Here is a 24,969-nt window from a genome sequence, read left to right on the forward strand (position 1 = left end):
TGTTGCGCAAAGCATGCATGGTTTGTTGTGAAAGATTGATCAAGTACACAGAGCTTGACCCATATGTGATCAACACTCTAGCGTCCAGCTGCCCAGGTGTGTTCCAGATGCACTTCTTGCCCAAAAACACATTTGCATTTACATACAATGGTGCATACGCAAACCATCACATACTACATATTACTAATACCAGTATCAGACTAGTAGCCCAATAAGAAAATCAAACTTTTAAAGAAGAAAAAAACTATATATCAAACTGGTGAATTTTTGTTCTTTGTTCTTGTAGGGGCCGTGATTCCATTCATCACTAGCCTTACTACATGCAATTAAGTGTGTTACTGTGGATATTGGAACAAAAAAGATTTTTGGACCAAGAGCAGTGGTTGGATACATTAAAACAACATTAGTTGTCAATCAGACAACCAATAGAAAATGAACTAGACAAGGCTATAGCATATATAGTTTACCTGACAATTACTCATATGAGAAGGCCAAAAAATATGCCAGTGTTTTACAGTGATACTTATCCATGGTAAGGCAGGGGGAGCATGAAAGAGGCATGATCACATTAACACTCTCTGGTGGTGAAGATAATGATGGCACAGTGACTCTTCTTACTGTTACACATGACAATGATACTGATGATAAAACTTATGGAGGATAATCTAAAACACATACCCACTGAGCACAAGAGAAACACATATTCTAGACACTAAGGGGGAAGAGAGGGTGTCCTCCAATTATTGGGGTATCACACTGCTCATCTTATGAGCCTATGCTCTGCTTATGCCAGGGTGCTTGGAAAGGAGGCCAACCGACCTACTGTTGAACCACAGATCCAGGAAGAGCAATGTGTATTCCGACCTGGGTGTGGAACAGTGGACCAACTCTTTACCCTTGCAAGGTCATTGGAGGGGTCATGGGAGTTTGCCCATCCAGTCTACATTTGTGCTGTGGATTTGGAAAAATGTTATGACTGTGTCCCTCAGGGAGTTTTGTAGGGGGCACTGCAGGAGTATGGGGTACCGGGGCCATTATTACAAGCCATCTGGTCCTTTTTGTGTTGTCTTCTCGGCATGGCAATTTCCAGTTGGTGTTGGCTTCCACCAGGGTTGTCCCTTTTCACCAATCCTATTTGTGATCTTCATGGACGTGATCTCAAGGCACAGTCGGGAACGGGAGTGTCTGGCTTGGGGCACTCAGAATCGCCGCTCTGCTTTTCACAGATGATGTGGTTCTTTTGACTTCATCAGACCACAATCTACAGCATGCACTGGAGTGATTTGCAGCTGAGTGTGAAGTAGCTGGGATGACAGTAGGCACCTCCAAGTCTGAGGCCATGGTTTTCTGCCAGCATATTGTCAATTGCTCCCTTCGGGTCGGACGTGAGTTGTTGCCTTAAGTGAAGGAGTTTAAGTAAAATGAGTCTTGTTGATGAGTTTGGCTAAAATAGAGTGTGAGATCCACAGACAAATTGGTGCAGCATCAGTAGTTATGCAGACGTTGTGCCGGACCATTGTTGTGAAAGGGGAATTGAGTCCGAAGGCAAAGCTTCTGATTTATCAGTCGATCTATGTTCCAACCCTCACCTATGGTCATGAGCTTTGGATAGTGACCGAAAGAAAAAGGTCGCAAATACAAGCAGCTGAAATGAGTTTCCTCTGTAAGGTGGCTGGACTCACCCTTACAGAGAGGGTAAAGGAGCTCAGACATCTGGAGGGAACTAGGAGTAAAGCCGCTGCTCCTTCGTGTTGAAGGAAACTGGTTGAGGTGGTTCGGGCATAGGATCAAGATGCCTCTCAGGCACCTTCCAGTGGAGGTTTTCCAGCCACATTAAACTGGCTGGATACCCCGGTGTAGACTCAGAATACGCCGATCAACCACAAAATTAAAACCGGTAATTGGTTTTTGGTTTACAGAGATGTGGCTGAATCACAACATACTGGATGTTACAACTGAGCTACGACAGGCTTGCTCCATTGTGCCGACAGAAAAGCTGAGTCCTCTAAGAAATGAGGCGGTACACTTTGTGTTCACATAAATGAATCATGGTGAGGAACAGGACCACAATCAGTTACTCCTGCTTTAATATCTAATGCTTAAGTGCTAACTGTTTCACATGTTGAGAATATACGGTTGTTTTTGTCATGACAGTATACATACCAACACCTAATGCTAAGCTAGTGCTTGGACACATGTATGATGCCATCAATAAACAAACAATAAACACACACCCTGACAGTTTTCATCATTGCTGGGGACTTCTACCAAACAAACCTGAAAATGTCCTTCCCAGATTTTACCAACATGTCAAATCCACACCCAGGGGTAAAAACACATTAGATCATGTCTATACAAACATAAAGGACCCTTACAGGGTCAAACCCCAACCCTCTAACAGTGCTCAGCCGATCAGCAGGATGGTTAAAGTTTGGCCTGAGGGAGCCATCTCTCAACTACATTACTGTTTTGAACACATAAAATAGAATATATTTGCCCATCAGAGAGAACTGGAGGTGTGCACTTCATTGATACCCACAGACTCTAGTATACACTCACAACGCGCGGCAGGCACTCCGCAGCATCAACACATGGAAAGCAGTTGAGCCTGATGGTGTAATAGGGTGTGTACCCCAGAACTGTGCTGACCAGCTAGCCGAGGTACACATTTTCAACCTCACACACGTTTTCATCCTCTCCCTATCCTTATGCACAGTCCCTGCATGCCCTCAAATCCACCAGCATCATGTCCGTTCCTTAAAAAAACTACGCTTTAAAGGACTGGTACTCACCCAGATTAAAGACACTGTCCCAGCTGATCCAGACCAACACTAGTTTGGCTACCAGGCAAACAGATCAACGGAGGATGCTATCTGTGTGGCTCTCAATACAGCCCTCCCTCACCTGGAAAGAGACAACAGCTACGTCAGGATCCTCTTTGTTGACTACAGCTCAGTTTTTAATACCATCATACCGAACAAGCTGTTTAACAAACTCCAAATTAATACCCAGTTGCATATGGAGGGGACTAACTCCCTCCATATGCAACTGGATATTGGATATTGAACACTATTGTTCAATTTGCAGATGACAAAACAGTCATCGTGCTATTATCAGACAACAATGAAAACACATACAGGGAGGAGAACCTGCGTGGTGGGCCAACAATAACCTGGTGTTAAACACCAAAAAGACAAAGGAGATTATCATGGATTTTAGGATTACCAAGAAGATCATACACTGTCCTGGTCACATCAACACAGAGGCTGTGGAGAGAGTCCCCAGTTTCAGGTTCCTGGGAGTCACCATCACAGAAGACCTCTCCTGGGCTGAAGACATCTCTACAGTGGTGGGAAAGGCACAACAATGCCTTGATGTTCTGAGGAGGCTAAGGAGAGCCAACCTCGCACAAAAACTGCTCATCAACTTTTACAAATGCACCGCAGAGAGCACCCTAACAAAATGCAAGACAGCCTGGTAGACTATGTTCTTAGCCCTCCTCAACTGAGGAGGCCTAAGAACATCATAAAAGACATTACACACAAATAGACTGAAAAATAGCTTTTTCCCAAAAGCTTTGGAACTATTGAACTCAGACATACTTGGACCATGTGTAATATTTACTGAAATCACTTTAAGCCATTGATTATGTGCAATATTTCTACACCAAAACACGTTATTCAAAACCTCAATACACTATCACTCCATATCTGTCACGCCGCACCTTATACGGCATTTTTGCTGGTGAATGCTTTTGTAACCTCATTAGTTGTATTTTATTTTTATTATTAATTGTATTTTACACTTTAAATTGTTTATAGTTTGTACTAATATAGTTTATATTATGTACATTTTTATCTCTGATATTCCACAAATATCTTTCCGCAGATTTCCATCCTAGCCACACCACAACTCTTCAAGTGGTTTCTTTTCTTATAGAGTAGACTGTCATGGTCCCTTTATGATTTGAAGAATCATTGGAAGAGGGAATGAGAAAAGATGGAGAAATCTCTTTTACATGCCTTACAATACAGGCAGTTCCCACTGAAATCCTCACTGCTATGAACACTGATTCCTTCCTGATGAGTAAACAAGATCAATGAAGTCTGTACTCAGAGTCTCCCTTGGAGCACAAGTTGTCACAGAAGAAGTCTTGAGAACTGTGCCAATTGAAATAGAAGGAATACAAAACTAAAAGCCAAGATGCTTTTTGCCATCAGTTATTGCAGACTTGGACCTAGTAACCCCAAATTGCCTCTTGATGGGGCGGCCAAATGCTGCTCTGACTCATGTCATTTACCCTGTCTGTCCTGCCGACCCACTGGTACTAGAGGTACAGTTTGGGGATTGCAGAACAGTTTTGGAACCACTTTGTGAGGGACTACCTGCCCAGCTTGCAGTCACATCAGAAGCGCCAGCTCAACACTGATTGAACTGTACGCACTGCAGAGATACAGATTAAGGACAAAATTTATGTCAGGCCAGTGGCACGTCTTGTGTGTCTCCCAGCCATCCCAGATGCATAGGGAAATTAGGTCAATAAATACACCGATCAGCCACAACATTATAACCGATAACTGGTTTTAATATTGTGGCTGATTGGTGTTTGTCGAACCATTGTTCACGTTGTTTGCATTTTCACTTGGCTAATTTGTAGGAGAAATTTGTGGGTGGCTGTTGAAAATTTTCTTTGGCTTGTCCATATTAGTACAGAGGTTATTTAGTTGTAATTGTTTACGTATCTAGTGTATGACAGTGTTTTATATTACCACCAAAAGAGGATTGAAATGGATGGATTTCAACATTTTCTAATTTTTGAACTGTTATAGAAGCCATTTGTGGTCATATAGTGCCTTTATTGGTGTTTAGGATAAATATCTGAAAGGACTACAAGTGTCTCCTTCATCCCTGATCAGATGCCCGTGGTGGCTATAAATAGCTGTGAACTAAACTTAAGGGATATTCCTAAGAATTTATGAAACACATGCACAGAGAGAAAACACTGGGTACAACGTTTGACCACAAGTTAGCTTTGAGATGCATCTGAGGGAACTGGAAAGCCACAAAGCAGCTGAAGGCCTGAGCTGATTCAAGTGAGCAAATCACCAGCTGCTTTTACAAGTTAGAGGCTGCAGCTTTCATAACCAAGACACCACTCAGTGAAGTAGAATGCACACTCATATACTGTAGACGACACAAAAAGAAAAACATAATTTCTCTAATGCAAGTTTTCTTGATCATATAGATATTTTGTGTGTAAAATCTAAACCTGCAAAGTAACAAGTTCCTGGTCCCTTGTAGCAGAACAGGAGTGGAGTGAAGCTTCATTAAATGGAAATATTTAAGTACAGGAACAACATCATATCTGTATTTGAACATAATGCTTGAGAAAATGTTCTTGTTTACTTTTCACCATTTTCATGGTTGCAATCATTTACAGTACCATGATTTTCCTCTGCTTCTCCTCTGCTCTCCTCAGCCAGTGACCAGTAACTAAATTAATTTATTCAAATGAGGAACTCTACTTGAGTATTATCATTTTTATGTCCTTTATATTTCTATTCCACTTCATTTGCACAAGGACATTAGATACAAAATGTAAGTAGTTTGAATTAAAAGTATAAAGTTAACTTTACAATGCTACTTATATGTTAATGCCTCTGTTATTATAATAATACAGGTATAAAATCACACAACTAAAACCTTGAATGCAGGCCTATGACTTGTTATTCTGCATTTCTAGTAATATTGCAGTATTGCTACTTTAAGGATGTAAATACTTCTTCAGCACTGGGACATGTTGCTGCTCTTCCTCCCTTCTGAATTTATTATCTTTTCTTATAGGCAGTTAGTTGCCTCTTCCTTTTCTGTCGTGCATGCAGTTTTCTTTTCTTATATTATCATCATTGTCTGTCTTACTGTTTTCATGAGGGTCAGGGGGGGAAAGGGATTCATGCCCAAATTCCCATCATCTAAAGTGAGTTGATGCAGCAGGAACACTTTTGTAAGTCTGGTCCTTCTAGTTGTTTCAGGGGGGCAACAACAAAGGAGTTTTAAAGTGAATTCTTTTCTTCAACAAACCTTCCGACCGAAACAACCATACACTGTAGTTCATTTGTCCCTACCCCTCGGATATGATCCATAGAGCAATATCAGCGGCTGGCAAACCAGACCTTCGTCGTCATAATAACAATAATAAACACAATTAAGGTTGTGGAATGGTCATGGTGTGGTTAGCTTTAGGAGCAAACACTACTTGGTTAGATTTAGGGAAAAGATCGTGTTGGGGTTAAATAACTACTCTCTTAAAGTTAGATGAGCTTTGTCATCGTGGTTACAATAATAAATGCTGTCAAGGTTGTGGAATGTCATGGATAAAACAAACAATGTTGACTATCGGTTTCACGCTCCAACCTCCTCCTAATGCAGATTTTCTCACTGTATATACTGCATCACCTCACTTCCTCCTTTGCTCCCGTCATAATGCTATGGCCACTAGAGGTCACCTAACAAAAACGTACCTATGGGTCGCAATAAGCCGCTTGCACAGTTGATCATGGGGTTGTATTTTATAGGAGGACAATGTTCTGTAGTGCACAGGGAGTTAATTATAAACAGAGTGCTCTGGAGGCATTTTGTAAAATATTGCAGGGTACATATGAGTTAGAACAGTGACACAATTTTATATGTTTTATATGAAAACATTGTAATATGTTAGGGGCCGGAGGCAGTTGCCTGCCTTGACCAGAGGCATGTATACATGCCAAGAAATCGCCACCGAGCCATTATTTGGATTTGTCTGTTTTATTTAATTTGGAAATCCAGATTTTTGCAAGTAAAAGGCATGTAAACTTTCAGAGGGAACACAATGCAAAACATGAGGATAAACACATACTGTATTTTACAATGCAAAAAATAACTAGAGAAGTTCGGGTTTAAAGTGGTTATAGTCTTGGGACATTCTTCTATAAATTATTGAAGTTCAAAAGCATAATTTCAGTTCTACAGAAGCCCAGAGAGGCAAGTAAGGAAAAAAAAATTCCTGGTGATGCATTTTCTAACTCTGATCTAAATTGTTTTCTCTCCTGTATTTATGACTTAAATACATGTGGAAAAAAGGTTTTACCAGGATAATCTTTCTACAGTTCCTTTTTTTTTTTTCATCTCTGAAAGTAGATGAAAAGAAAATTTGCCAGGTGAAAAACAAGTTTTACTTGGCTCATTTTTCTAAGTTACCTTTTTTTCATCTGTGAAAACAGTTGGAAAAAAAAGGTTTTGTCCAAGTGTTTGTTATTGTAATAATCATTTTGGCCACAAGAGGCTGAAGTGCACCTCTACCCTAGTCTAAACAGGCATAAAAGCATTGATGTTTTCTTCCAGGTGGTTTTTAATTTCTACATGCACGCTAAACACAAGGTACATATATTGTTTGTTGGCAAGTGATGTAGTCATGTCTTTCTTTATGCTAGAAATGTATTATAATCGGCTAAGGCTTTCCGTCAGAAAGGCTTTATGAAGTCTGGTGAGGGAGTATAGATAGCAAAAAAGTGCACATATCTAGCAGTTTGTGCTGGACAAATTGGTCAAATACAGGAATTTCACCCAGGAGACTGCAGTTTGAATCCAATTTTATTTTTTGACTTAAAAAAATATTCACCTGCCAAAGCTTTTTTTCCAGCATTCACAGCTGCTTTCACAGCTGAAAATAAAATAAAAAAAACTTGATCTTGAAAAAAAATGATCCTGACAAATAGTAATAATAATAATATTCATATTAATTATAATAATAATAAATTCACATTTTTAAACAGATGAAAAACAGTAACTTAGAAAAATGACCCTGGCAAAATTCTTTTTTCAAGTGGCAACTTATTTATTCACCTGGCCAAACAAAAAAAAAGAACTTTAGACCTTTTTTTTTTTCTCATGTTCATAAGTCATAAACACAGGAGAAAAAAACAATTTAATTTCAGACTCAGAAAATGGATCACCAGAATTTTTTTCTTCTCACTTGCCTCTCGGGGCTTCCGTACAGTTCAGTTACACACAACATAAACATTTTCGTACTGACTGTTCAAAGAATTACAGTAGAATTTGACTGAAGCAAATCATCAACGGGGCAAAATCCAAGCCCTTTCATCAATGTAAATCATTTCTGGAATGTTCTCACAGTCTCATTGTATTGTCTGCTGGGAGGTTTTGCTCACAGCAAGCTGTATACATGTGGTTTTTACACATCTCACTATTGTTTCCTGTGTTTCTGTCCTGTCCAATAACACTTGCCTTAGGAGACGGAAGACCAAAGGAAGGTCATAAGTGAGGGTGCTCTGAGCTCTGGTCGCTGTCGTGACTGTCCTCCTCGGTTGCCAGCCTTGGCGGACTGGCCAAGCACTGAAGTCCTACTACCCCTGAAAACTCTGATGGCAGTATCCTCCCCTTTTTTACATTCACCAGTTCTTTCTCCCGTGCTGCTGCCCCCTGCTGGCCTCCCTTCACACGCTTCCACTTCATCCTCCTGTTCTGAAACCACACCTTCACCTGTGAGGAAACATAGTGAGATGTGATTGTTGTGCTTTCTTCATATTCTGGAGTGCAAACCAGCAGGTCCACAAATTACACTGTGGACAAATGTGTTTTATATATAGTCTTTTTTTAATACAATACTCCATAGCTGCATTAAAAAGTGGGAATTTTTAGTTGCTGTAATCATTTGTCCTCTCTCTACCATTTAATTCCTTCATAGGATGTATCTGTTACACTGTAACAGATACGGGCATCAGCAGTCTGAGTTAGCTGAATCTTCTTCCTGGCAGTTGCTTGTAGGTTTATGGCAGCTGCTGTGTCCCGGCAACTAATGCGACTACCAGGATGTATCTCCCTGCCACTCAGCAAAGAAACACTGTCCAGTGAAACACAAAGGGTGAAACTTCTATGTAAAAGACTAACCTTGGAAAAAAACCCAGACTGCTGATGCCTCATATTAACTTCAGCTGAACTCTAGAATTCATTTTTAGACAGAACGAGGACTGTGGATTTTGCTGGTACCTTATGAGAGGGATGATAACAAACACCACCTCTTTCAACATACATGTGGTCACATAAGTGTTGTGTTGATTGACTTGAAAAAATATGAACCTATCCATGAAGTGCAAATTGTACTATTTGAATCAGCATAATTAGTTAGCTTATGGAACGGTCACGGTTTGGTTTGGTTTAGGCAGAAAAACTAGGTTAGGTTTAAGGAAACATAATTGTTTGGGTTAAAATAAGTACTCTGTTAAGGTTAGAGGACGTTCGACATCATGGTTAGAATAATGAACACACAGTTAAGGTTAAGGAACAGTCATGGTTAAAAGAAAAAATGATAACTACTGGTTTCAGAAAGAAAACAGACAGCGGTCTCCTGTGTCAAAGTCCTCTGTTGTGTCAATCCATCCATTCGCCCAGATCTCGTCCCAGTGCAGATTTTGTCGCTCTTTATACTACATCACCTGACTTCCTCCTTTGACCCCGTCAGAATTGCTAAGGCTGCGAGAGGTCGCCTAACAATTAATAAACTATGGGCTGTAAAAAGCTGCTTGCACAGACAACCTATGGGGTTGTTCTTGTAGAGGAGGACAGTCTTGACATGGTGTGAAGTTACAATTATGAATAAACTATATGAACTAATAACACACAAATCACTGTATTGTTCTTCTCCATACTGAATAGATCATTCAAACATCCACATTGCGGGTTGGACAGAGTACGTGAGCCCAGTGGCTAATGACATCCACAAGAGCTGCCTGGAGGCAGGAGTCAGGAGTCCAATTTATGAAACAAGATTTGAGGTGTGGGTTACAGCAACTTGGAAAAACATTTCTGAGTTTGCTGTTCACAACAAGCATATGCTGACGTGCATCATGCCTCCCAAAAAGTAAGATCTCAGAAGAATTACGATGATTTTGCATAAAGCTGGAAAGGGCGACAAAGTCAGGACTGGAGTTAACTTATTGGTTGACTCCACAAGCTATATATATATCTATATATCTATATCAAGATATATAGATATATATATACAAAGTATGTGCTAATGCATTAATCACAGAGGCCCACTGGCTCACACTCCTGCCTCCTTTCCCTGACTCCACAAATTATATAGTATTGCATCTCTCTCTCATAGTGATGAATAAACTGCTGCCGAAAATGGGGACATCCAATCCCGACCAATGAGACACATCCCCAGCCCTCTTCTGACTCTTTCACTGCCCCCAGCCCCCGTAAACCCTCCCTCCTGCTCACACCACCAGTCTGCACATATCCATTTCAACCCCTGGGGCAACTTGCTCTCACAGTGGGCTTAGATTTATTTTAGATAGTGCTGCCTGCCACTCAGTCACTGAGAGTTAAGTTTTCAAAGTAAACACTTGTATGTTCAGCTTATTTTCTCATAAACAGCTCGGTGATGACACACAAACCCATATGTGCTGTAGGTTAAAGTTGTTAAAATGCATCTAGGCATGCATCTGTAGGAGCAGCATCGCCAGGTATCAGCTCACTTTACAGTGGCCTGTAACTGATGTAATAGAATAAATAAATATCATAAAGTAATAGAGAGCAAATGATAAAATCAAATTTTCACAACATGATTAGAAAGCTAGCTAATCAGAGTGCAGATGCCCATTGATCAACAGTAATAGGCTGCTGTCTATACAGTACGTGTGTGTGTGTGTGTGTGTGTGTGTGTGTGTGTGTGTGTGTGTGTGTGTGTGTGTGTGTGTGTGTTGTTAGGGGGCATCAAAGTGTTTTCGACCTTTTTTTATGCACAATTCCTACATCAAAATTCCTGAGTGAAAACACTGGGAATTAGAAAAAAGTCACACTAAAGTTTTTACACTTGGATGGAGTATAAAAGTTTGTGTATTAATAATTACATGACAAAGTGCAATGATAACAGTGAATAAATGATTACATACAAGAAGTCTGTTTTTTAACATCACTAGGCATTCCACTGACAAGACTCACATCAGATCTGTGTGGAGCAATGAGGAGACTGTAACCTCCCTCACATTAATACATGAAAAAAACAGAAATGTCATATTTCCAGCATGTTTTCTTCATTTATTTTCATTTGTTTGAGGTTTAACTGGTGCTTTTGTAATTTTAATTCTTGTTGTGTTCTCTTCCTCTCCAGCGGTTCAACGGCACCCCACTAGAGAACTAGCTCCACCAACTGTATATCTACATCAAACAGTCTGCAGAGTGGCTGATTATCCTCTGTGGGTTCATCACTATGAGCGATCCGTTTCAAAATCACACCATGTGATCCATTGTTCATGTAAAAAATATTGATTTGTGCAGCTTTAATTTTTGATCATGAAAGGCTATATTGAGATATAGGTATTGGTATTTGATGCTAAGCACTCCTGCCAATTTAATCACGATTTATAGGTGCGTTAAGAGATGTTAAAGAGTCTCAGAATCCAGAATCAACACTCTCCTGCACAGATTTATTGGACGACTATTGAAGACGTTTAGAGAAGCAGCCAATGTGAGGGGGAGCGTTGAGGGACTGGGCTCCAGACAGGAAGACTTAAATCCTGGGTGAGTTGTCCTGGCTGCTGCCTGAGCCAAAACACAAATTAGTTCTAGCCAACAGACCTCCGAATGCACTGTACTTGTGGGGGTGGTGAGACTGTGGGGTTGTTGTTGGACAGAAGTGTTGGAATGTCTTCAGACCTATACAAAAACATTTGCAGGGTAATGTAAAGTAGAGTACTAAAGATTTATGCATGCTGTAACAGACATTTCCTCCTTCCAAGAAACTGTAAGCAAATCTTCCCCGCACATTGGAAGTGTTAAAATCTTAAGCTAAAGCTTTACTTAAGATTCTTTTGTACAAATCCAGCCAGGCTGAATAATGACATGACGCAGTAGTTGAGACACCATGGATACACTATATTTCCACATTTCAATAAACAACCCTAGTAGTGTTTTGTATGCTTTACTACAAAACAACTATAGTATACTTTACTAAATTTCTGTTGAGCAAAATATACCCCACTGTTTTAGGATTTGGATGGGTTTTCCCACTTTACAGGCAGCCACGGATTTTCATTCAACTGCGACAAATCTGTTGGTCTGACAATGTTGAACTTCTGGAAACACAATAGTCCTTTTTCATGGCGGAGATTTTGATTTGTCATAGCAGGAAAAGCACAGGTGTAACCGATGGCATTAAAGATGGCTCTGTTCCATTTAAGTGTCCCCGCAAGCAAAGCCAGTGAGCCAGCATACACATTACCAGGACCCTGAAACTTGCATGCCAGAATGGAATGCATCAGTCATGTTTTTATTACGTCTGTGGCTGTCATTCTATGACATGTCAATACTTGCAATTAAAAGAAGTTCATTAAACATGCTAACCATTTGTGACAGAGACACGCAAATGTTTCTATTACAGGGTCTGATCCTCACTGTAATGGCTCTGTGTATCAGTCAGTGTGTTGAGCCTGCCTTTTATAAACAAGCAAAAGCTTCACTTCTTCAGGAATTATCCACTGCCTTGTATAAATGAGCACAAGTTGGGTTATCCAGGAATTAACCATTGCCTAGGCTACCTAACTGAACTGACTGTGACTGACTCTAATTGTTGACTTAGGCTTATTATAAATACACTACATTTTCCTTTTAGAGTTCTTTGTAATAACAAAGTATTTTTTATTGGGCACAAGCAGACATTTGAGGCATGTAATCTTTACAGTAAGAATTATGGCCAGTGAGCCACTGTTTAATGTTTATATTTTTTAAAATAAGTGTCAATATTTTATCTTATGTGCCTCCACTGCTGCATGAAAAATGTATTAAACGACGACTCCAAAACCAAGGTATGTACCAAACCATCGATTCTGTGTACCATTACACCTCTACGACATATTTTCATAACATACACAAATTAATGGAAACCAATGGTTCCTTGGAGGATGGGACAAAGACATAAAAAAAATCCAAAATAATGTGGAACGCTTTGGAAAATGGTCAGCATAATTTTGTGCCCAATGTAAAATATAACTCAGCAAGTTTTCTTGAGAACCTATTTAACAAGTGAAGTAGCAAGAGTACACTCTTTACACAATGCTAAAACACTGGTACGGCCCGTTCAATAAAGTGAACTGAGGTGCTATTCAGAGGAACAATAGTTTATACATTCCTATTGTTTCAGCTCATAACGTTTTCATTAAAGCATCATAGCCTGCTCAGGGTTCACCTTACGATTGTTCAAGTCCTTAGAATTCAAAAGATAATCTACAGCGATGCAATTATGGTGATTAAATCTAGAATCAGTTCCCTACATGCTAAACAGTAATATCTCATCTATGCAATAGTACCTCACTATGCCAACTTTGCATCCTGAAATGCAGATGATACATACAGTATTCCTTCTACTTACCAGAAATACCCTGCAGCAGTTTTCACAATGACTGTCCCCACACAACTGTTTCCAAACACTTTTAACCCCAAAATGAACAGCAGCATCCTGTGCCGGTGTCTACATCGATAGCACCGATAATTTCAGACAAATGTTTCTTTGTGAACATTAAGAAAACCATCTGGACTGTGACACGCAGCAGACACACTCCACTGACACTGAGAGCAGCACACATTTCAGAGAATCGATTCACCTCAGAGCATTAGTATGTCCAACCATTTGCTAATGTCAAAATACTGGGGGTTTATTTCTACTGTGAAATCTTTACAGTTTTTTAATTGAAGCCTTATATCAACTGTCTTCATCTACAGAGTGATGAGTGTTGTTGTGCTTGATGAGCCTCTTCGAAAATGTAGAAAATTAGAGTAATTATTACTAAATCTATGATTTTACTCTTTTTTGAAATGTATAAGGACCTATGGATGGAGATGTTCAGACTGATATTGGTCTCAAGTCTGTGTTTCCTGGAGTTACAACATAGTTAACCTAGATTAGCATAAAGACTGAAAACCGGGGGAAACAGCAAGCCCTACTCTGTCCGGAGCAATGCTTGCTGTTTAAGTCCAGAGACTCTGTCCAAAAAATTGTCCCAGCACTTAAAGGGAACTGCATCCTCAAAATTTTACTGAAAACTCTTTCTCCCAGCATATTTAACAAATGCAACAGAGGAGTGAGGACAGAGACACTGAGGTGGTAATCAGATCTAACCAGCCATGAGAAGCCATTGTCCAGCGGAGCAGTCGGGGAGGTCAACTAATGAAATATACTTTGCCTACTTTGTCACGGTTAGGGAAGGGCTAGAGATTAGGTTGAACCAAACTTTCAAAACAGAGCAGAAAAGCCCAAAATTCACACAATAGGAATTTTGTTCGAAAAATCACCTGCATCAAAATCATATGCCAACAAAAATCAAGACTCAGTTGTCTGTTGATTAGGTCCACCCAGCTAAAACTAATGCAGTCCAATACAGCAGTCCTGCAATAAATCCTCCTTATAGTTTATAATGTTAAAGTTTATAATGTTCAGTCTTTATTGAAACTGTTTCAGAGAGGTGATGATTGAACTATATGATTATTTCGGAGTATGTAGTCTCCGATGCTGTAGAATTTTGTACTGTTAACAGGTCTTACTATTATTTTGAACACCCCTATTACACCATCTTCTGAAAGTTTCTCCCATCTCCACACAGGATTTCTGGAGCTCAGTAGCGTGACAGTAGCGTAAAGTGCTTTGAGTGGTCGATAAGACTAGAAAACCGCTATATAAGTGCAGACCATTTACTTATTTGAATGTGATATTTCAGTTTTTCCTTATTTATAAATTTGCAAAGAAATCTCAATTTCACTTTGACATTATGGAGTATTGAGTGTAGAGTGATGAAGGATTTTTTTTATAAATTTAGCATAATGCTGCAACATAATAAAATGTGAAAAAATTGAGGGGGTCTGAGTACTTCCCGAAATACACTGTATACTGTAAATATACACCATTCAGCCCAAACATTAAAACCGATAACTGGTTTTAATGTTGTGGCGTGTTTATCAGTGAGGGTGGGCTAAATAACAGAAACACCCTGCTGTCTAATGCAGTACAATTCAACAGCAGCACAAACTAAATCCTCCCAAATGATCATACAGTATAATAAACACACCCCAAAAACAGTTGCAACAAAAACTGAACAGTGTAACCTTTGTGACGGTAGAGTTTCTTGCAGGACTGTTGTATTAGGCTGTTTTAGCTAGATGTACCTAATAAACTGCCGACTAAGTGTATGTGATTCTCTGTATAGCGCCAAAAAAAAAAAAAAATTAGTGAGTAGTTCCTCTTTAACTTGCCCTAGAACCACAAATTGTCATTTTTACATGCGTAAAATTAGATTAAACAAACGAGATACAACTTGTTTAGTAATGATCTTTAGAAGTGCTAGTAGGTGTATTTTTGAAATTTGGACAGAGCTACAAGAGGTGTTTCCCCCAGCTTTCATCTCACTCTCTGAATGTAAACGAATAATCACATTTTCCAAAAAGTTTTCTAAGTTTTCTCTTTTTTTTTACATTACACACCGCACGCCTCAATCTCTCAATCAAGAAATGTCCCATATGCTAATTTTGGCTTGAACCTTTTATATGCACAAATAAAAAAAATGTGGGATAACAGCAAAAAATGATGATTAGTGATGTAAGGTCATTTCAACTGTGTGCACCTCTAGTGAACATTGACATCCGCCTACCCACAGGACTGTGTGGATGTGTGCTTCGCTGACATCTCCCATTACCTGTCTGTCGATTGTACTGCACTGGCGGACAGTACGACTTACGTCTTTGTGATCTTTACTGCTTCATGAATTTTGGTGAGCCTAAGTAATTCCCAGCCTAATTCCCACCTGCTTTAACCTGAGCAGAAGTCTGATTAATCAAGAATTACTGAAAAAGAAAACCTGTGTGGGTGTGCAGGGCCTTCCAACAAACAGTCCCTGTGTTCAGGATATACACTTGTTTGCTGATTTACCCAGAGTCAGATGAGCAGATTGTTATCAATCTATGTGTTCACTAGAGAGATATGTCCAGGACATGTTTAGCCTTGCTTAAGACAAAGCCTGGACATAAACTGCCAGCCTAGCTCTATCTTGGATCTTGTTAGCAAGCGAGCTAATCACTAGCATATCCCCAAGCCTCCTTGGTTTGGTTTCGTATAGACTTACGATAATGTTCACACATTGCACAGTAGTTGTTGGTTAAGAAACGCTGTGAAATCTATATACTGTTTCTTTTACATTTCTATTTCCCCCAGATGAATACAATGTGTAAAAAGCACAGCTTTCAGATTCTTGCAAGGGCAATTGTTTGTAACTTTCGATGGCGTCAGGCTGACAGTTTCCCTCTGCTCCCTGTCCTTGTGCTAAACTAAACACCTCCCAGTCCATGTTTGTAATAGACACACAGAGAGGAAACTGATATTAATCATTTCCCTCGGTCTTCCCTGGGTAAGACAGCAATTTTCAAGAATGAAGATCTGCCCCTTGAAGAGATTAATTGATCAAAAACTATACTACTGCATTTGATATTATTCCATTTTTACTTAAATGTTTAATGGTCAACTTTCAGGTTTATCAGATACTATGATTCTCACGAAGTAAACAAAAGTCTTTCTTTTCCCTCTCTACTACTAAACAGCATCATAGCATATTTTATCTATGAAGACTAAAATTTTAAAATCCTTTTTCTCAAGATAAAGCCTGACAGCAATATTACAGTGGTGATTTATTAGATCCTCAGACATTTCTTTTGGATATCTGCTTAAAAAAGCCATCTTATAATTCTCCAGTGTCAAACTATGACTCAGGTGTTTGTCAGAGAGACCTGTTGATTTTGTTGAAATACCTAATGGTTGCCAAAGCATGTTAATAAAAGTCATGGCTCATTTAATCCCACTTTAATTGTATTTCATGACTTGGAGCACATTAGCTGGTATGATTTTGATAGCTATTTATTTTGCTGCTCCTGTTTCCTCCTCCAATATCCTCACAGTGATTTACAGTCATTCAGCAGGTACCGTACTTGTCGTTCCGTGAGGTCGAGGTTGACAGCTATTTCGTAGCGTCTCAGTCTGGTCAAATAGTTGTGGTGTGCAAACTCGGACTCCAGTTCCCGGATCTGTTCTTTGGTGAAGGCTGTGCGCTCCTTCCTGGGTTTGCCGTTCACATCTGACTTATAACTCCTGTCTTGGGACTCTGAAATGAAAAACAGAACATTTTCCAGCCACAGCTGAGTCTCCAAAACAGAGGGGGAGAAAGAACAAAAAAGGGGGGAATGAAAAAAATTGGGAGGTGGAGAAAGAACAAAAAAAGGGGGGTTGAAAAAAAATGGGAATGGGGGCATAAATAAATTGCAGGGGCCCGTCTAAAAAAAAAAAAAAAAAAAAATGAAAGCAAGGTTTTGGAATGCCAATCACTTTTTATTGCAAAGACAGTGTTGTTGCATACTGTAGTAGGCTTTTTAAGCCAAGCAGGGAGCTTGCTCCCAGGTAGCTCCATTCAGCATGTATTTTATAGTCAGTGAAAACCACAACTATTTAGTCACACTATTGTTTAAGATTAATGCTCTAATTTTAAGCAACTATAGTACAAATTAAACATTTCTAAAGATGCAAAGCCTTTTCAAAGGAAATATACAGTACAGGATTATTCCTGTTTATTACAACTTGGATATATTTTTTGCAGTTTTGAGCATAATTTGATTGTTTATGATATAACTGTACTTTAACAAACTACTGTAAGTACTGTGACCCGAGAACACTGTTAAACCAATACAATAAAGTACAACAGGAAAAGAAACACAAAAAGTTTGTGGAGTTTTCTTCTTAACAAAATTCTGTTTACATTCTGTGTTTCTTAACCAAAAGCATTGTATGTATCCTTGAGGTCTAACAAATGGATTGAAAGCATTTACTTCCTCAAAACAGTTGCAAAGAAAGAATTTTGGAAAAACTTCAACCCTCCTGATTACAGCCATAATCCTGGTTTCGTCTAAAAGCTAACTCTTTAAAATGTATCTTTGGTAAGAGATACTGAAACAAAGTACAAAATGTACAAATGCAAATGTTTTTGTGCCTCACCAAAAAAGGGAATAAAAGGCCTGTAGTAGTACCTTCTGTGTGGAAAACACTTTGGAGCCATAGCCACAAGTTTGAACCAATTCTATGTCAACAGCAGTTGCAGTGATATGGGGAACCTGTGATTCTATCTGCTTTTTGCACAGGCAGAATCAGGAGAGTTGGAGCTTTGAAACAATATACAGTTTGTCAAGGTTGTGTGAAGACTGCGTCCGGTATAGACCAAAACACACCCAAAGAAGCGCCACCAATGCCAAAGCATGGGACAGTATATTTTAAAAGTACAGTAAAGTGTATAATAAAAGTAATTTAAAAGAGTTTATATCTATGTTTTCTAGCTAGCAGTTTTTTTCTTCCTGCCTTTTGGTGGCCCATTGCTGCTTTTCTTGATGCATTACCACCACCTATTGATCAGTAGAACAGTGTGAAACCACTGGCAGAAATGTGCCTGTGCTTGCTTGTGCACAAGACACAAACAAAACAGGGATCCACTCATTAAAACCAAGCCCAAGTGGTGGTGAAAATTCCACAGGGTACCTTTAATATTTGTGTTTCTTTTAACTGTAATCACAGTTTTTCCCTAACCTTAAGTGTTTGAGTTGCCTAAAATTAACCATACCTTAACCATTATTTATTTTCCATAACCACAATCTTTCCTCAAGCTTACCCATGCCATCGTCAGAGCATGCAGATACTGTAGAAAGAAACAGTAGCAATGGTCGTAATTCAGGTTGTAGGGAATCATCTAACATAATTGTTCTTTTCTGGCAGCAGAGTTGTGAAATCTCAGCAATCAACTTGATGAGTATGATCTTATTATTTTTACTGATACGAATGATAGTATAATGTAACAGCCAATTTGGAATAAACTGGAATTATTCCTTAAAACTATATATTGTGGTGTCTTTTATTGGCATATACATAGGACTTTTATTGGCATATACATAGGACTTCCTTCATAGTGACAAAAAACACTGAATGATAATTTCTCAAGTCCGCAGTGCATCAGTCCAACTGACGTTTCATTAGTTGTGTAAATGTCAGATGTGCTGACAAACCACACAATGCCAAGAAAGAGACACTGTCTAACGTTTGACAGACACCAGACATTAATTAGAATTACATCCTAGTTTTTGTTTTTGTCATGTTATTCAATTCAGTCCATTAATTAATTAATACATTTTTTAGTCTTTACATTTAACCGGGTTAGTGTTTTTAACGACTCTGACAGTTAAAATCAGTGCAGTTGATGAATAATGAGTTCATCTTTTTCAGCTTTACCCTCCACTCCACACTCTTTGCAGAACTATGGACCTATAACTGTGCATATTTCATCATCGCTAGACCTTTTTAAAAACATTAAGACCAGAAAAAAGAATAAAGAGCTGTGGTTTCTGTAAGTGCCAATGAAGTTAGAGTTAGGAAATTGGATTTGGGTTAGTCTGCTGGCAGCTTTAGCATATCCTTTCGAAGTCTTCAATCTGTCAGTCAAAGCTCCCTCTGTCCTGGCTGGGACATCATGACGGGGTAATCGGAAAGTTCTCAGCTTGGCACTCTCTCTCAGCTGCTCGTCAGCAGAGTGAAATCTTGTGGATACATCCTTGAGATGATGTGCTCTTTTGTGTCCTTTTACCATTCATGCGAAGCATGTGTGCAGATGTATTACTTTCAAATTTATGCCTGGAAGTTACGTTTTTATGCTTCTGATAAATGACCTGCACTTCAGGGATTTTAACAACCGCGAGGGGTTACATATTTTACAATTAAAAACACTTGGATGGTGGTGGATGTTTAATAAACTCATGCCAGTATTTTAAGAAAATAGTTTCAGCACAAGAAAAGCTACAAAATGTAGCTTTTCTTCATCTTTGATCAAAGTAGCTTCATCAGCCGATGAACAGCTCAGCTGTCACAAGTCTAATTTACATTTTTTTCTAAGCATTTTAAAAGCTTCTTCTTAAGAGTTTCTTAAAAGCGCTATATTAAAATATATTCTACATTCCAGTATATTTTAGATCTGTTATAAAAAAATAAATTTAAAAAAAGTTCTGGTAAAACCATACAGTCAAAGTTTTTAGAGGCTTTTTTTGTGTCTTGTCAAACCTTTTTCTAGAGAGTGATGGGGTGACTTGGTCTCACAACCTCAGCATTTTTAAAATCCTGGCTACAGCCTTGAATGTGTTAATTCAGTTACAGATGCTTAATAATTTTATATTAATCTTATTCAGAATGGGTTTTTTTTGTTTTGTTTTGTTCTTTTGTTTTTTTGTTATGTTTTTGTTTTGAATTAACTGGTAAAACCAGGGTTTCTTAATCTAATCTGTCATCTCAGTTTGAAAATGGCATATATATATTTTTATTTCTGTTGCATTTTATTTCTAAATAGATCCCATACAGATGATGATTCAACCCACCCAAGTTACTTTTAATTTTTTTAGCCAGTTTCAGACACATTTCCTGTGACCCCCATCTGCATGTTAATGTATACCTAATGGGCTCCTTGTGCAAAGCCTAGCAAGCTCTTCTCTAGCCCAGCCGCCAGAAAGGCAGGTCAGCTCATGGGGACAAACACCTCATAAATATAGTCTACTGCAATCTTCATCATTATAAAATAACCACTGGAAAAACATGATTTTTCCAATTCCTTGCTTGGCATCGTTTGTCTGTTGCTATAAGTTATTGTATAAGTCATGTGCACTGACTTGCATTATTGAAATTTTTCTATCTGAAATTTGTATGCAAATGTTAGCAATGTAGAGGCCAAATGGCCAGATTTTTTCTGGGAGATCATCACTACAAATTACACTTCAAAAGATTTAGCAAGTAAACATTCCCGGCATATTATGCACCTTTTTTTCTTTATTATACAGTAAATAATTGGAGCACTAAATTAATATTATTATGATCAATTTATCAATTTAAAAAGAAAAGATTTTTAAAAGGGAGGTTAGGATAGATTCAAAATAAAACAACATTATCCTGTAATACGTGAAGAAAATATCAAATAATTGTATTGTTTAAGGCATACGATCACATTTAAGTCTAACATTCGTTAATGTTGTAAAAATCTTATTATATATTTAGTTAGGTATATTTAGTTGCCAGTGATTACAATGGAATCAAATTTAGGATTAAAGCTTTTGGTGATATACATATTTTAAACTGACTTGAAAAATGTAACCAGAATTGCCACAAAATGAAATTTTTGTTTGTATAATGTTTCTTCATCATCATCAGTATCACAATTTATAGTTCAAGAGATGGTCAGAAAAATACTTGTCTGAATATTTAATGACAGTAGCTTGACTTTATAATATTAAATAAATGTTGCTTGCGCACTCCAGTCACTATCAGTAATTCGCTTTAAAAACAGTCTACAACAATTCATTGCTAAACAAGACATCCAAGGTTGGACACAAATTCAGCTATCGAGTCTTTACTTTTCTAACAAGAAAATGGAATGAGATAATTCAGTTGCTTTTGTTCCAGGAAATTTTTAGAAATGAAGAGAGACTAAAGTACCTCACACATCAAGAAATTGCAACACTGGTATTAATAACTAAGTTTGTACTGGAAATTCTTAATTCAATCTCAGCACATTGGCATTGTTTCTTGTTTTAAGAAAAAAAGAGTTTAGAATTAAAAAATAAGCTGTAAGACTTTTTAAGATGGAGATTATATAACAGTAGACATTGTATAAACAGCAGAAGAACTGTCATAAGACATGCAAAATACTCTTAAAGGAAAATTTGAATGGAGCTGTTTTTTGTACAAAGGATGTAAAATCAGAAACCTTATTTAACTCACGGAGCAGGTTCTATAAAAAATGAATATCTGTGCACGGCAGAGAAAATTAAGCTTTGAGCTGTATTTGTTTTAAAAAACAGTTTGTTGGGACACTGCTCAAAACTAAATGCCTTGTGGACTTCCTCATCTTACCCGAGCTATCATTCTTGCCCTTACTGTTCCTTCTGACTGGGTCCTCTGAAGACAGACTCTGCCGGCCATACTCCCCAGAAACACATGACACCCCTGTGGGGTCACCACTGCCCAAACCGGGGTTGGTGCCATGCAGGTTTGGGCCCTCTGAGCACAGTTCCGGGGCCGTGGCCTCGAGCAGTGGTAGGCATACATTGTTCCGAATGTTTGGCGAGAGCATCGGCGGGGGGACAGGCCAGCTGGGTGGGTGCTGAGGATGGAGGGGGTGCTGCTGCTGGAGCAGGTGGCCTTGGTGGGCTGCACCGCCAAACACCCCATTGTCGTCTCCTCCGGGATAGCCACAGGGAGGCGAGGAGCTGGGTAGATCCAGGTAGGAGACGTGGTCACTCCTGCCGTGCAGGGTCAGCGGTGATTGGGTCATGGCAGGGTGTAGACCCTGGGCCGCGGCATGAGGGCTACGTAGACAACCAAACAGAGAGTGATCCATGGTTTGGGGTGTCCTCCAAACCCCCAATCCTGCCTGTCAGATTCAGACAAAAATTCTCTAAACAACAAGCAAGAAGAGAAGAGAAAGAATGAGGGATGTGGGCAGCCTAAGACCCAGCTCTCCTCTGCAGCCCTTCTCAGTTCAGACTTCCAGACCCCCCTAATTCCAAAAGAAAGCAAGTTGCAGGAAGGTGGAGATGGTGGCGTTGAAAGAATAGGCCTCTGGTAATCCGGAGCATGCAGACGGTTGCCAGGCAGATGGTAGGTAAACACTGAGAGGCTGAGGAGGGTCTCGGATGACAGTGGAGAACGCCAGGACCAGTGTGGAAGGAGAGGGAGAATCCAGGGAAGTTGTGCTGGAGAGGGAGGGAGAGAGAGGAGGAAGAGGGGCAAGTTATATATAGGGTGTAACCTGAGATGTAGGCGGGGTCATTGGCTGCCTGCTACTGACCACATGCATGTGATCATCGTCCAAATGCAATGCACAATAAGCCTGAACCATTTCTATAGCACTGCCTCAGGAAAAGTAGGCAATTTATTTTGGAGCTGTCTTGTTAGACCCTGCTGACACAGGAACAGAGCTGCATCAGCTGTTGATTTTTGGATGCAGAGCCAGAGAACTGTGTTTTCATGACCTGTTATTCTGTAGATGGTAGGATGTACGTTAAAGTGGAAATCTTGAAGATTTTCATTTAAATAAATGTATGTTAAGTCACTATCTATCGAGACAATGGTGATTGTCCCACTGATGAAAGTGTTGCAATATTTATATATTTGCAGTATTAGGAACTGGGCATCAGTGGCGATATTTAGTTATTGCTAATGCAAACGGAACATTTCCTACTGCTGCAGCTTCACATTAAAAGTATTTAACTGGCGAAAGACAAGTTGACTTTAATTATGAAGTCTCAGGAAGTGCATTGTGTTTGTCAGAGAGCTCAGAACTTACCACTGTCGTTCGTCAAAAATGCATCTACAAAAAAAACGGTCATTTGGGGCATTTTTGGGCAGCGGATCAGTTTGAAATACCACAGGGAGCAATGGAAGAAGAAGGAGCAGCCACAGCGAGCTGTTAGATGTAGAGCTGCGGGCAACAGGCTACACAACTCCAACTGCTCAGCAAGGTAACCAGCTCCTTTCACTGTGCCCTGCTGTTTGCAGACTCTTACCATGTGCATCATAAAATCAGATCACGGTTGCTCACAGAATGATGGAAAAAGGCCAACATTGCCTGACTTCTTTATTGAAATGACAATATTTTTTTTTGTTGCCCCCAGAATTCTGCATTTGCTGTTAACCACCAGTAACTACAAGTGTCGCCAAGTCAAACAGGACTGAAATCTTCCAGATTGCCACCTTAAAAGTCATATAATATTTAAATAATATTTACTTCAGTTGTTGAATTTGGTGAAATCATTGCAAGTACAGTAACAGTGATAAAATACTTTATACTTATTTTAGTGATAAAATGAGCTAATGTGACTTTGTGAGGTCCAACTCCAATGTTTTTCGATCATTGCTGTCGACCTGACTGCTACGCAACTTGACTCAGTTAAAACTCAATGTGACCTGAGACCTTGCTGCCCAAAGATTCAACTTGATTCCTGACTTGTCTCTCTAATGACAGCGGTGGCTGTGGCTCAGGTGCTAGAGCAGGTTGTCCACTGATCGCAGATCATGCCGAATTGTCCCTGGGCAAGACACTAAAGCCTAAACTGCCTCACTTGTAACTCTAAAGATTTGAAAAAAGGACTTGATTGACTGTGGGGAGACTTGACTAATTATAGACTCACCTTGTCTACTTAAAGTCTTGACTTGAAACTTTCCAACTTTACTCAAAACTTGTCTTCCTACAGAACTATCTTGACTTGAGACTCTTCATCCTAAAGAGTCAACTTGATCTTAGACTTGTCTCCCCAATGAATTTACTTGACAGATTTCTCACTAAAGACCGGCCTTGACTTGAATGTTGGCTCCCTAAAAACTTGACTTGATTCAAGCCTTGTCACCCTGGATTGAGGCTTGTCACCCTGAAGACTTGATTTGACTTGAGACATCTCTCATCAGTTACGCAGAACTGTTTAGCTTCTTTTAGACTCCAAATGAATGAAAATGTGGGTCTGTCTGCTGGACGAGTATATCGTCAACTTTTTGGCAAAACATTTGCCAAAAAAGGTGATAAAATGTCAGCGTTGTGTTTGTTTCTGTTGCCCCAAAGTGTAAGTAGTGAATTAGGTTGATTTAGCATGGCACCATTTCCCAGAGCAATAGGTAACCCCATAAAAGTAGTTTAAAAAAAAGAAATCAAACAGTAAAATAAAAGTACCAGAAAAACATTAAGAAGTCACAAGATTGCAAACACTTTGGTCAAATAAATACATTAATGCATCTTAAAATGTAATTATAGCACTCAAACCCAGTGAATTACTTTTTTACTTTTGTAGGATTTGACTATGTGTGACTTC

General features: G+C 39.2%; 1 protein-coding gene across 1 annotated transcript; it reads right to left on the bottom strand.

Annotated features, from left to right (window-relative positions):
* Nucleotides 1-7,843: 7,843 nt before the first annotated feature.
* Nucleotides 7,844-22,848, bottom strand: meox2b (mesenchyme homeobox 2b). The gene is made up of 3 exons (XM_040122077.1): nucleotides 22,019-22,848; nucleotides 17,026-17,198; nucleotides 7,844-8,538 (listed from the first exon to the last, which is right to left on the bottom strand). Exons 1-3 carry the CDS (start codon nucleotides 22,503-22,505, stop codon nucleotides 8,311-8,313), a joined length of 888 nt encoding a protein of 295 aa, XP_039978011.1. The 5' UTR covers nucleotides 22,506-22,848; the 3' UTR covers nucleotides 7,844-8,310.
* Nucleotides 22,849-24,969: the final 2,121 nt, after the last annotated feature.

This window comes from Xiphias gladius, chromosome 24 (assembly GCF_016859285.1).
Source record: "Xiphias gladius isolate SHS-SW01 ecotype Sanya breed wild chromosome 24, ASM1685928v1, whole genome shotgun sequence".
NCBI lineage: Eukaryota > Metazoa > Chordata > Actinopteri > Istiophoriformes > Xiphiidae > Xiphias > Xiphias gladius.